At 53.7% G+C, this 13,488-nt stretch overlaps 1 protein-coding gene across 1 annotated transcript; it reads right to left on the bottom strand.

Moving 5' to 3' along the window:
• Positions 1 to 44: 44 nt before the first annotated feature.
• On the bottom strand, positions 45 to 12,409 carry TGME49_319380 (hypothetical protein; the record flags this gene model as incomplete). The annotated part of the gene is made up of 7 exons (XM_018782951.1): positions 45 to 1,854; positions 2,195 to 4,310; positions 4,767 to 7,823; positions 8,428 to 8,615; positions 8,813 to 8,894; positions 9,342 to 9,592; positions 10,390 to 12,409. The coding sequence occupies 7 exons, from the start codon at positions 12,407 to 12,409 to the stop codon at positions 1,637 to 1,639; spliced, it is 7,932 nt and encodes a 2,643-aa protein (XP_018638024.1). The 3' UTR covers positions 45 to 1,636.
• Between the last annotated feature and the right edge of the window lie 1,079 nt (positions 12,410 to 13,488).

The raw sequence follows: 13,488 nt of genomic DNA, 5'->3' as shown, positions 1-13,488 counted from the left end.
CACTGCCGGTTTCGCTCTCCGGCGACCAGACGCCTCAGCACAGCGAGGAAGCAGAGTTATTGACGAGACTTTTTGACAAGCTGCTCCTGACAAGAAGCGCATGGAAGCATGGAAGTGAATCTGCAGCTCGAGGAGAATTTCTTGGGCTCCCCTCCACAATCAGTGTGCACACATAGACCAGGGTGAAAAACTTCACAAGCGCGAAAACAACAAATCTCTATGCACACGTAAGTTTGTAACTGTGTATATGTATTGCTACATAAATGTGCTGGCATCTATGCATATTTATGCACTTGGATTACACACACATATATATATATACTTACATATAAATAAGTATATATATATATGTATATATATATATATATATATATATGTATACGTGCATGTAAACATCCAGGGGTTTGACTATTTTTGTATACTGCGTTTGCTGATGTAAGCCGTGCAAGTTCGCAAAACAAAGCAGCTCGTGCCTTGACATCCAGCCAAGCAAATAAACGCCAAAACTGCAGAAGCGTGAAGTTAAGTGGCGGCCTTTCTAGAGATGCTGTCGATTCCCCCCTCCCAATTTTCGCGCTTGCGCATACCTCCGCACTTGTACGGATGCGTCAGTCTGTCAACATGTACCTATATATCTACACGCGCAGATGTAGAGAGTAAAAACAATAGGCAAAGGAGAGCTGGAGACAAGAAGCCAACAACCCCACTGGAAACGCAGCTTCACGGAGACAAGAAAAATCTTAAGCGCAAAGAATGCCTCCCGCCCATAAACACAGACAAAACGCTCCACCGGATCTCTTTATATATATATATATATATTTGTGGATATCTGAGAAGACAGGCTTGTGGCCCTGAGTTGTTTATTGGAAGCTCCGTGGGTTTGCTTCACTTCTCTTTGAGAAAAGGGGCATTTGCAGGGATCACAAGAGAGGGAGTGGCGAGACGACGGCTGGACCACCGGAGTCGAGGTGAAGCCCGCTCTGAGCTGAGAAGCCTGCATCGTTGTGCGACCTCAGCACTTCTCTTTCTTGAAGTTCTTCGTTCTGAGAATTATGCACGTTCCCCTTCTTTGCTCCGCCGGACCCTCGAACGCGTTCCCAGTCTCTGTTCTCTGCGGAGCCAAACGGAAAAAACGCCTGCGCTCCTTCGTCTCCACTTGTGGGCAACTCTAGCACAGCCAGATTGGCCAGAGCCAAGTCTGGCGGAGCCCCCCCGCTGCTTTCAGGGAAGCACCCGGCACCCAGGGAAGAAAAGAAGTCTTTACAGATGAAGAAGGGAGACGAGACGCATCGAGCAGCGAAGACCCGCAGCGACGAGGAGGAGACCCAGCAGGCGCGAGATTCCATGTGTCTTCGACTCTTTCCAGAAGAGGTTTTCGAAAATCCAGGAAAAGTCCCTGTTCCTCGGCATGTCTAAACAAGGCTCTTTTTGTAATCCTAGTTCTGCTTCCGTCTCGGCTTGCGCTTGGTCTCGGCCGCACCGCATTTCCTCTCGTCTTCAAAACTTGGCGCCTTCCTTTTTCCTCCTTTCTTTCTCTACTTCTCGTCTAGGTTTCTCCATTCCTCCTGTGCTCCAATCTCTCTCCAAGCGCGAGTATCGCCAACTGGGCCTCCTCACTCTCATCCTTCCGTCTGCTCTATGCGCGTCCTCTCTCTCGTGCTCTCGGCCTGTTCTCCACCTTGTTCTCATCTTTGTTCTCCTCCCTGTTCTCGTCTTTGCTCTCCGCCTTGTTCTTGTCTTCGTTCTCCTTCTTGCTCTCTCCCGTCTTTTCGGCCTTCTGTTCGTTGGCCTTCGCTGTGTGTACCTGCGACGCCTGTGTCACTTGCAAGATGTTCCGCTTCCCCGCGCTGTTGCCTAAGAAGTTTCAGTTGGTCAAGGAGAACGAGGCCGAGCCAGCTTTCATCACTGCCGCCGTGTTGAAAATGTGCGAGTTTTGCTTGGAGAGAGAGGAGTTTCTTTTCTTGTTTGTCAAGGCGTTCGCGACGCTCTTGAAACATCAATTCAGAACAAGGAGAGCGATCTGTTTCTCTCGGCCTCGCCTGCGTTTGAGTCAGATCCCTTAACCAGACACGCGGCCAGGCCCACACCGCCCTGTCACCTGCTGTCCCTTTGGGTCTTCTCCAGTCGTCTCCTTCCTTTCTTCCGATGGGCTTATCAGTCGAAACGTTTGGAGTCGCGTCTTCCAATCTCCTACGGAAGCGGCTTTCTTTCTCGTCTGTATCCGCGTCCTCGACATCTGTGTTTTTGTCTCCATTCTCGTCTTTCTCTGTGCCATTCTTTCGCCCAGCATCTGTCACCTCCTCTTCTCCTTCGCTTCCCTGGATTCCTTGCTCTCGAGCCGCCTTCAGCTGTGGCGGAGCCTCAGTGTGCGACTTTTCTTCTTCTCCCTCAGAAGACGATTTCACGGACTCCTCTTCGCCTTCTCCCTTCAGTTTCGTGTGTTCAGTTCCCGAGGCGTTTGAGCAGAGGGGAAGAGAACGCGTTTCTCTGTCAGTTTCTTGGAAGCGACCGATGTCGCTGGAGGCGCCGCAAGCGCCTGGAGACACCCTACGAGGCAGCTTAGGCTCGGGAGGCCTTTCCAGAAGCGCGAGACACGGCGCAGGCATCGACGACGTTTTTGTCTCTATTCCTGGGGTTTGCTTAGCGATTCGCCTTCCCTCACGGTGGTGCCACTCCTCTGTGTTTCTGTCTTTGAAGAGATAGGCACGTGCGTTCCATGCCTCGGGGGAAAGGCGTTTTTCGTCTTCTGCGTCTTCTGATCTCCTCCAGGTTCCTCCGTGACTTTCACTGCAGCCCTGAGCGTTCCCTCCATCGCCGCGTCTCTCCCTCAGTTTCCCCATCACCTCTGGAGGCGCTGCCGTCTGCAAGACCGTTTCACCTTTGCTGGCGTCGTGTACTCTCCCTTCGGATCTCGTCGCAGCTCCTTCTGCCGCCCTCGCCTCCTCCTGGGGTCGGCCGACCTCGAGAGAGACAGGAAGGGAGACAGACTGTTCTAGCAAAGGGAAAGGAGAAGCGAGGAAGGCGGTCTGAGGCAGGAGAGGCGAGGAAGCTCGGAAGACAGAAGGGAAGACTTGAACGGAAGAAGACAACCGCGGGGGAGAAGACGAAGGTGCACCAGACGCCATAGGAAAGCGAAGAGGAGAGACTAGCCGAGGAAGGGAAGATGCTGACGCTGTGGAGGCTGGCTGTGGTCGCTCCAGTGACCAGGCAGAAGAGGAAAAGAAAACAGGGGCAGCGGCAGGAAATGCCGCGTCGAGAGGAAAGAGGTGGACGGGAGAAGAACGCTGCTGAGGCCTGCGCGCTGTCTGGACAGACGAAGTCAGCGGGGAGTTAACGACACTGGAACTCTGTGTTTCTTGACTCAAGGCCAAAGCAAGTTTGCTCAGTTTCTGCTTCAAGCGGGCTACACGATGCATCATGCGTTGCTCCCTACACAGTGCGAGAGCACCGACCTTGCTCGCTTCTTCTTTCTCTCCCTCTGCCCCGTTAACAGGAATCCGAATTGGGAATGAAGGTGAAACACTGAGAACCGTGGACGACAGTTGCGAAGGAGAGGAAACACAAGAGGCCTTCATGGAGTTCGTCGCCGGTGAACCAGTGTCCGCGAGACAGGGACCTCTCTGACACGAATCAAAAGAGGAGGAAGCAAAAGAAGCACGGCCAGAAGCCTCTCCCGGAAAGGAAGAAGACCGAGCGCTTGAAGAAGAAAGAGACGGAGATGAACCGGAAGAAGCCAGTGTGACGGGTGGATCCTCGACAGGCGCGTAAAGAGGACGCGAGCAGGTAGAGGAAGACGTGATCTCTTGTCCACGATTCTCTCCCTGTTCAACAACTCGGTGCTTTTCTCGTCGGGCGTCTCCTGACCTCGCCTGACAGAGTCGCTCTGCCCACTGCAGCGCCGCCTGCAGGCACTTGAGGAGGGCATCTTCTTCTCGTGCTTTCGCTTCGCGTTTGCGCAGCGAAGATGGAAAAGCCCCGTTCAAGTTTTGCTCGCCTTCTTCGCCTCCGCCGCAGTCGGGAGCGAGAGTGCGAGAGGGTCGCGTCTCCATCTCAGGGCAGGAAGAAGAGAGCAGCGGCGCTTCACTCGCTCGATTTGCTTCAGAAGAAACGACACACGAGGAGGGAGACGAAGATGCAGAGAAAGCAGCGACAGGCAGACAGGGCGTGGGCGAGGCACCCGAAGAAGGGAGAGAAGAGGAGGCGCCAAGGAGACAGCGAAGTTCTTCGTGCAAGAGTGAATCCAAGTCCCCGCCATGGAGACAGAACAGGAGGTGGCGAAGGAGAGGAAGACGCTTGAGAGAAGCGAGGCTCTGCAGACAGCACGAAAACGCAGAGAGAACGCGCAGATGGAGACTCAGACCAGACACAGAAGGGCCGAACCGTACGAGAACAGAGGGAGGAGACGAGGCTAAACGGAGAATTGAGGCGAGACGAAGATGAAGCAGACACGTCAATACGCGAAGGCGAGACATGCCGGGGAAAAGGCGCGAAAACAAAGAAGCGAGGCGAAGAAAATGTGCGTCGGAAGCGTGAGAAAAGGGCAAAGCGTGGCTATAGGGCCGAAACCTGACGAAGGATAAGAGGAAAGGGGAGAGAGCGGCAGAGGGCAGCGAAGAGATAGAAGGTCTACAGGACTCAAAGGGCAACAAAGTCTACGCGGCAAAACATCGGCATCAGTGGCACGACGAAAGACGAGACAAAGGAGTTTGGCGGGAAGCAACGCACACGACAACAGACAAGAGGAGTCGAGTAACGCGAACCTTTACGTTTCTCTGAGCTTGAAGGAAAGACCGACTCGAGCGACATTTATCGAATTTCGTTGGCACAACGCAGTCGGTCCACTTGTCGTTCGCAGATCCCTCTGTGTCTCGTTTGTTTGCGTCTTCGGCCCTCGCTTTGAAGCCAGTTGCCCATGGGGTCTCTTCAGTTTCTTCGTTTTCCTCCCGCCTCTCGGTCGCCTGTGTCTCGTCTGCGTCCGTCACTCCCAAATGTTTTCTCTCTTTCTGTTCTTTCTGGCCATCTGGTGTCGGACCGGATGTCCGCTTGTCGCCCGCGCCGCCTGCTGCCTGCGGCTCTTCTGCTCGTGACGCCAGTTGCCCTTTTCCTTGTCTCCACATCGTTTCCCGTTCCTCTCCAGCGTGGTCTCTCTCACTGGCTTTTCCCCGTGTTCTCCGCCTTCCCTGGCTGCCTTTGGGTTCTCCTTCCTCGTTGTCTCCTTCATGCCCGCCATCTACCTTCTCAGCTCTGTCTCCGAACTCTGCCGCGCACAGGGCTTCTTCAGGATCTTCGTCCTCGGCCTCTGCAGTTGACGCCTGTCCACGCCCGGAGAAACGTTGGCGTTCCTCGCGTCCTTTCTCCACTCCAGCTGCGCTCGTCCAAGCCGCGCACGACGTCGGCTCCCCTGCCTTCCGAGGCGAGAGACGCGAACTCTCTCTCAGGCTCCGGAGGCCTTCCTGAGACGTCGCGCAAAAGAAGAGTGACAAAGATGCAGAGCTGTCCGATGAACGAGACCCACCTTCCGTTTTCCCTCTTTTCTCGACAGAACGCGAACAACATCTGAACTCCTCCACTGTCCTGGTGTCTCGGTGTGAGGGTGAGCGCCCCTCGCTTGTTTGCCTGGAGTCTTCGTTTTCGTTCGCCTCTTGTCTCCTTCGCGCTGGACACCCTCTGAGTTGTGCGGTTTCAACGCTTCTGTCTTGTGTCTTAGGAACGCCTTCCCACCTTGCGCGGTCTTCGCTCTGTGGGTGTTGCCAGACCCGGTTTCTGTCGAACGCAACAAGGTCCTGTCTACATTTCCTTCTCTTTCTTCCTCCCCCGTCAAGCCGGAAACTGTCTCCATCCCCTCCTCGGCTTTGCCTCTCTCCGGGCCTCCGCGCTCCTCTCGCGGCCTCGCTCGACCTTTCGATGCCGCCGGTCTTGCCACTCCCAACCGCCGAATGCCCGCACGCGGATCTGCCCTGTTTTCCGCCTCTGTCTCCTTCCCCACTGTCTCCTCCTGCCGCCGGTCCTCCCAGAAACATCATCGGCGCTCCGCCCCGCTGGGCCTCATCGGCGAGAGGCGGCGAGGACGACTGGGAAGGTGCGGCGGAGTGAGGAGTCAGAAGAAGCTGTTCTCTCTGTCCAGATGGCGAAAAGCGACCTCGTTCGTCTTTGCAAACAGGCAAGGCTGGGGCGGAGAAGAAAGCTTCACTGGAGTCCTCCTTCTTCGCACCACGGGTCTGGACTGTCGCGGCGCGAGCAGCTGTCGAACTGTGCATGCAGTGAGAGAAGGACGGCAGCGTGGAGAGAGAAGAAACAGAAGGACGAGTTCTCATCCAGGATGCTTCCCTCTTCGTCGCCGGGAACGGTTGCCAGGCGTCGGAGGGATGGCTGCTGACGCCTTGACTTGGAGATGCTGCGGTGTCTCGTGGAAGTTTTTTTACGGAGGTTTCCGACTCACAGCACTCCTGCGTTTGGGGCGGGTCTTCGGCGCAAGCTGAAGAGAGAGGCGTAGAGATGTCGAGGGCCTTCGCGTCGGTGCACACTCCGTGAAGCATGAGTTGCGTTTCGCCGCTCTGTGTTCGAGATACGCCTGACTTGTCGTTTCTTTCGAATGAGGCAACGGTCGCCTCTCCCTCCTCGTTCCCCTCGGAGACAACGAAGGAAGGGGATCGCGGAAAAGGAGTGAAAACAGTGGTTCTCTGCTGGCTGTTTCTGTCTCCGTCGACTGCGCCGTTTCTCCCTGCGCCCTGCGCGGTTTTCTGTGAGTTCTCCACCTCCTGGCTCACGCTTCCTGCGTGCGGTTTGGGTGGGGAAGAAGACGCGCAGCTTGGCGACAAGGGATCCGGCGAGCATCCATACTTTTTCCTCTCTTCTTCGCTTTCGAGACTCGCCGCGTTCTCCGTACTCTGCGTGGCTTTCGCCAGGGGTGTTTCCGCGTCTTGATCTATCTCGAGGTCTTTCGATGGAACGTCGTCGCGCCTCTGGCGGGAGAGAACAGACCCACCAGCGGAGGCGTACGGTTTCAGAAGCTGCAGCTGCGCCTTCAGGCACACCAGCTGAGACTGCCGATTTGCGACTCGCTCTCGAAGACGTGGATGCGTTCTGTTTGTTTCCAGCGAGCGCTGCGCTTTCCTGTCTTCATCGCATTCGTTTCTCTCAGTCCCCAGTTCTCCTCTACTTTTTCTCTCTCTCTCCTCTCCTTCCGCGTTGTCTATCTCCTTCTCTCTCTTCTCTCTTTCGACGTGCTGCGCGCCCTCTTCTCTCTCCTCTTCTTTCTCCCTTTTCTTTCCTTCCCTCTCTCCTTGTTGTTGTTCTCTGTTGCCCGCCTCGACGCTGGCTGGCTTGAGCTTTTTTTCGTTTTCATGCACGCAGCGGCGCGTTTCTCCTTGTTCCGTCTGTGCGCGAGCAACGGCAGGAGACACTCGGAGGGGAGATCCCGAAGAGGACGAGGTGCCACAAGGCGAAGAAGATGAAGACGCTGCAAAGATACGGTGACTTATCGCTTGACATGACTCGGCAATTTGTCCAGCAGAGGCAGCAACTCCGGGCTGCTCTGCGCGGTTTGAATTGCTCTGCATGCGCTGCAGGCCTTCTCGTAAGGCTCTGCGTTCCTTTGAGCACTCGAAGTCTGCACGAGGCTCGGGAGACGAAGGAGCAAAAGAGCGGCAGCGAGACGAGGATGACCTGGTACGAGTGTTCGAACGAATATGGGAGGCAGGAGCAGCAGGCGAAGACGCGGCATAATCACATTTCGACACCGAGACAGGTGCATTCGACTGCTTGCCTCTGGCGACAGTTTCCTCTCTGCCTTCAGGAAGTGCAGAGGCGAGAAAAGGCAATGCCTGACAGTCAAAAAGCAGAACGAAGGCAGGCAAGGAGGAAACAGGACTTTTTTCTACTCCATGCGAACGCGGAAGAGACATCCGTAGCAAAGTATGAGACACGAAGGCGGTCCCCAATATATTTGCTTGCCCCCGTTTTTCCATATCTTCAAGCATAGACACTGTGAACAAGCTTTTAGCGTTATCGTTCCCTCCGATTAGTTGTCTACTCGTCTTCACCTATATTTATCTGTCTATCTTCCTCTCTGTCCATTCGTGTGTTGGCTGTGCACATAGCTGGAGCGACTCGTCTATGCAGATGGGTTGTTGTCTTCACTGCGGTTCGTTGTTTGTGAGCCGACTGGGATTGCTCGGAAGAACAGAGCAGAGAACTGCAGCTCCGCTGGTCTGTTTCCTTCTTCCTCTTTCTGCGAAGGATGCGTTTCTCACGCCTCGAGGTTTTCTCTGAAACGTTCTCGAAGTGCAAACGCTCGTGCCATTTCTCGAGTCCTTTCCGACATGTTTGTTCTTCGTGTGGTACTTTTTCCGAGAACAGAAGTGGACGGCAGGTTTCGTCCATCGTTTATGCGGACTGCTTTTTTCTGCCGAGCGAGTCTTTCCATACCTGAACGAGAAAGCGCACTTGCAGGTCTCCGTGGCAGACCGCAAAGTGGAGAGGCTGCTGCTTCAGTTGAAAGCTTCCAGACGAAGGCATTCTGATCCACCGTTTTTGGCTCGCAACCAGGACAGTGGCCTCCGCGTCTTCGTGCACAGTGTCTAGACACCCGGCAGAGAGGGTCGGCGACAAAAGAACTGAAAAGCAAGCCCCGGAAAGTTGCGAGAAGACGTTTTCGAGAAGGACAAAGGGGACGGAGAACCCGAGAAAAACGTTCGGAAGAGAACGAAAAACCGCAAAAGCGAGAGACAGACACAGAGCAGACACGGAAAACAAGGCGAGGATGAAAAGATGCAAATGCCAAAAAGTCGAGTTGGTAGCAGATCTCCCTTACCTCGATGCTTCCGAAACTTCTCTGAGGCGTCAGTGCCCGAGAGGGAAAGGCAGCCACGAAGCAGAGGCATGTGCGTCGCCTCCTGAAAAGGCAGGGGGGGGGGAAAAACCACGGAGGAAGAAGTGGAGAAGCAGCAAAATGCGAGAGCGACGATAAGCTAAACACAGGACAGAAATTGCCATGGTATCCGCAGGTCTACATGCTCGCTCCTACATGCGTCGGCACACGTTTTATGAACATCTACACGCAGTCGGAAGTGAATGCGCTCCTGCAGGTGCAGAAAGGCATCCATGGAAATGACCGGGAACGACCTGCATTCTACGCGCCACATTTACGTCCAAACTTTCGCACATGTCCATGTATCCAGGTCACTTTGCACCTCACTGACAAATGAATATATACATATAAATATATATATATATATATATAGATATAGATATAAGACATGTATACACCAGTAGAAGGATTCCATGTGTGCATGCGAGAAAAGGGTGGAAAATACATGTTTTCTCGCGTCTACGGTCCTTACGTCAAGAATCTGGAAAGAAAGGGAGACATCAGAGGGGAGGACGGTGAGGCTCTTTCGCTGCGCCTCTTGCACCCTGCCAGTCGAAACGGCATCTTTGCAGAACCGGCCTGGTACGACGAGGAAACGGGCGAAGCGCACTGCTGTCGATTCCCCGTCAAATGGAACGTGAGGCGAAGAACGCGAGGAAGCGACGCAAAAGAGACTCTCCGCTCTGGGCGGCAGAGGGCAGTTGATGAACGCCGCCGCGGACCCTGAGAAAGCAGAGGCTACCAAGTGCCTTCCACAACCTTCAGATTTGCCACAGAACATAGCCGAGCATGCATCGTGTCCAAATCGGAAACTCGTACAGAGACACTCTCACACACATGTGTGAATCCGTGTTTTTCCCATCCATATATTCAAAGATATACATATAAATACATAAATATGTATATATATGTATATATGTATATAGATAGATATAAATATAAATAAACATTTATATATGCATATGTGGATTCATGTCTATGGAAATGTGTGTCTACAGAGACCAGTTCCTCGCTGGGTTTGGCTGGTCGGTGTCTTTGTGCTGTGTGAATTGAGCCCGGTCGGCCGTCGAAGTGACTCAGTGCCCTTCTGAAGCTGCGACGCCGTTCGCAGTGACTTCCCGCTTCGCTCCTGGGGGCCTCTTTAGCGTTCAAAGGGGATGCTGCTTCGCCTCATGCTTTCTGTTTTGTCAAGCGAGAAACGGAAGCCCGAGTGCTGCATTTCTCCTCTTGGTGCCATTGCCTATGTGTGTGAGAGTTTGTTTCCACAACTGGCACTTTTTTCTGCGTGACTTCAGGCTGTTATCGTCTCTTGTGTCGCGGAGACTCCACAAAAAAATCTCCGTCGAACCAGGCACACACAAACTCGAGCACATCGACTGCCTAGCCATACACATACACCTTCAAGCAAGTGCATTATAATCCTCATTCCCTCGCACATCTACATATATATATGTATATATATGTATAAGTATATTTATTTGCGAAGGCTGAAGGGGGAGGCTTTCGTCGTTTACTCTTACCTGGTCCCGTGGTAGTGGCACCTATTTGAAGGATTTGCCTCTGAGCGCATTCACCAGTGGCGCTACACTCGACCGTTTGGTCGTTGAGGACAGGTGGAGCTGAATGCAACGCGTCATCATCTTCTCTTTCACTGCCGAGTCTAATGCTTGCCTTCTCCTTGGCCGCACCGCGCTCGTGCGTCTTGTCTCGTTTCCTCCTCTTCAGCTTGTGAATGTAAATCACATGGATGAAGCCGTAGAGTTCCGATGCACGCGTGTCTTTCTCCTGTGTTTTCGAGCGTTTCTTGCCTCCTTTCTCTCCGTTTTCTTCCTGCCGGTCCTCACTCGGTGCCCCCCCTGTCTGCACTCCCAAAAAACCTCCCGACCGCGGCGGCGAGACGTCGAGGATGCACTCTTGTTTCGCTGCACTCTCGCCGAGTCCTTTGTTTGTATCGTGGACGAGTTCAGCTTCCAAGTAGAAGACTTCCGGTTCCTCGACCTGGCCGCTTTTCCCCTTGCCCTCTCTCGGCTTTCCATTCTCTTTTGGAAAGATGGCACCCAGTGCTGCGCCTCTGTCTTTCGTCGCCGTCTCTTGAGACGCCTGTTTTTCTTCGCCACACTTTGACTCCGAGCCGCGCGGCAGGCACGCCTGCTCGTGCAGCCTGTCTATCCGTTTTTCCGGCGTCTCCTCACCCGTCAAGAGAGAGGCGAAGGACTTCGTGACGCCCGACTTCCTTCGACGGTGGCAGCGTCCTCGTTCTCCCCTCTGCAGAGCCGAACAGCTGAGAGAGGAGGCGGCTGAAATCGAGAAGGGAGGCAAAAGACACGTCGAGACAGAGGCGCCACTACCCAGTGGGGTCCGCTGTACAGACAGGGAAGCACAGGACGGGGAAGAGATACTCGTGGAAGAAGATAACGAAGAGGAAGACGATAAAGAAGAGGAAGACGATGAAGAAGAGGAAGGAGGCAAAGAAGAGGAAGGAGGCAAAGAAGAGGAAAGAGGCAAAGAAGAGGAAGTAGGGAAAGAAGAGGAAGTAGGGAAAGAAGAGGAAGTAGGGAAAGAAGAGGAAGTAGGGAAAGAGAGGATGTGGGTATGAGGAGCGAATGAAGCGTTTCCACACTCTGTCTTTGCGTGCTGACATGGTTGGAATGGAAGAGGAGGCGTTGATGAAGAAGGAAGAGGGCGGTCTCCTCGTGGCACAATGACGACAGACGTATTGACAGAGAACTCGGGAGATAGTGAGGACGAAGAGGAGGGCATGGGTGACGGGCCGTGTGGAGGAGAGACACGTACGTTAGACCGGACATGAACCGGCGCTTTGAGGTAATATGGCGAGGAGACAGAAGAAGGACAAGAGGAGTCAGGAGAACACTGAGGCGAAGCTCTGAGACTCGGACAGGAGGACGGCACCTCTGAGGAAGAATGGTCGGACGACGACAGGCTCTTCTTTGGCTTCACGGGAACAGAGAAGTCCCCCAGAGCAGCGCCCGGTGGAGAGAAAGGGTCGGACTCAGCTGCGACGCAAGGAGGAGTGAGATGCGCTTTGGAGGAGGCAAAACAGCGGTCCGTTTCTCCTCTCTCTTCTCGTCTTCTGTTTTCAGGGGGAGAAAAAGGAGACGAAGGAAAAGAGAAAGAAGAAACAGGAGCAGCGGTTTGCCTCCGCTGTTCGCCGGTTTCTGTTGAGAACGAGGAACAATCCGTCCTTCCTTTGTGCCCCGTCTCTCCTTTCATTGTCTCTTTTCTCCTCTCATCGTCTTCCCTTCGTCGCATCCCTGAAGCAGGGCAGAAAGGCGAGACCGGGGCAGGAGTCTCTCCTTCATCTTCTCTACGCACAGAGCCTGGAGTCGCAGACAGCGAGGAAAGCGAGCAAGAAGGAGACGAACCAGACGAGGATGGACTGGAGAAAGACTGTGTTCCCTGAACCTGTCTACCATGTGTTCCTTCCTCTTTCAAAATTCGACCCTCCCTCTGGACATCTCCAGGAGGCGACAGAGGAGACAAGGACGACCGCGGCATCTCTGTTCCCCTCGCGGCTGTCATGATGGCACAGGGACCAAGACAGGAGGCGTTCTGCTGAAAAGATGACAGAGAATGACAATAGCGTTCTCCTCCTTCTCTTCAGGCAAGAAGAGACGAAAGGGACGCGGCTTCGTAGAAACCGCGAAAGGCGACGTCTTGGCGCAGAGGAAGCGAAGAGGACGGAACGTGTGTGTTGCGGCAAAAGCTGACACTAGAGCCAGCCTTTGTGACAGAGAGAAGACATGGAATGATCTTCGATACACGGCTTTTGCGTCATCTGGTTGACGACACAGGGGAGAACGCAGAAGTGACCACGAGCCGTGTCAGTGACTGTGGCTTACAAACAAACACACGGAGGCAGGGAGGCGAAGAGATTTGGAGCGGCGGGAGCGACGACGAACAGTTCCTCTCGGTCCGGAGATGAAGTGACGCTTGGCTGCCGGTTAGTGTGTCGGAAGGAAGGAGTCAACTCTCTCTATTTAGGGAACGTGGATGCGTGAGCCCGCATACTGACCTTCACTACTTCGTGCGTTGGCAGCGCCTTTACAAGAATGTAACTGTAAAATCTGTGAAAACGTCTGTGAGGACGGGAATTTGTGCCTCTACGCCATATTTTGACAGCTGACAGAGACGGAAAAGGTGAACATTTCTCTCGGTCGCTGTTGACTTCGTGGCAACGACGGATCGACGACATGCTTGTTCGGTTCTTATTTCAGAAGTGAATTTTTTCGGTGACAACCTTTGGGGGGGGGGGGCAAGTTTCGAGGGTGTGTTACTCTCTAGTTAAAATCAAGATCTGACACCTCGTGTTTGTGAGCGGGATTTTTATGGCTGTGTTTATCGCAGTAGAAAAAGGTGACTGAACGGTTCGCTTTGGTCGTTTTTCTCAAGTATAGTCACTGTTGTTGAGTGTCTCTCTGGCATGACTGGTGAGAAATTTTAAAACTCTGACAGTCTCGAAGGAGTGGAAGATTCCCGTTTCTCTGAGCGTGCCTTAGTTCCTGTACAGCTCGAGACCAGTAAGAGACGTCGCGCAGAGCAGCAGCAGAAAGAACAACAAACAAAAGTGCCGGGGCGTCTACAGAGAAATCGCAGAGCAC

The sequence above is a fragment of the Toxoplasma gondii genome, chromosome IV, assembly GCF_000006565.2.
Source record: "Toxoplasma gondii ME49 chromosome IV, whole genome shotgun sequence".
Lineage (NCBI taxonomy): Eukaryota > Apicomplexa > Conoidasida > Eucoccidiorida > Sarcocystidae > Toxoplasma > Toxoplasma gondii.
The sequence above is the reverse complement of the archived record's forward strand: the minus strand, read 5'-3'. Positions and strand labels throughout refer to the sequence as shown.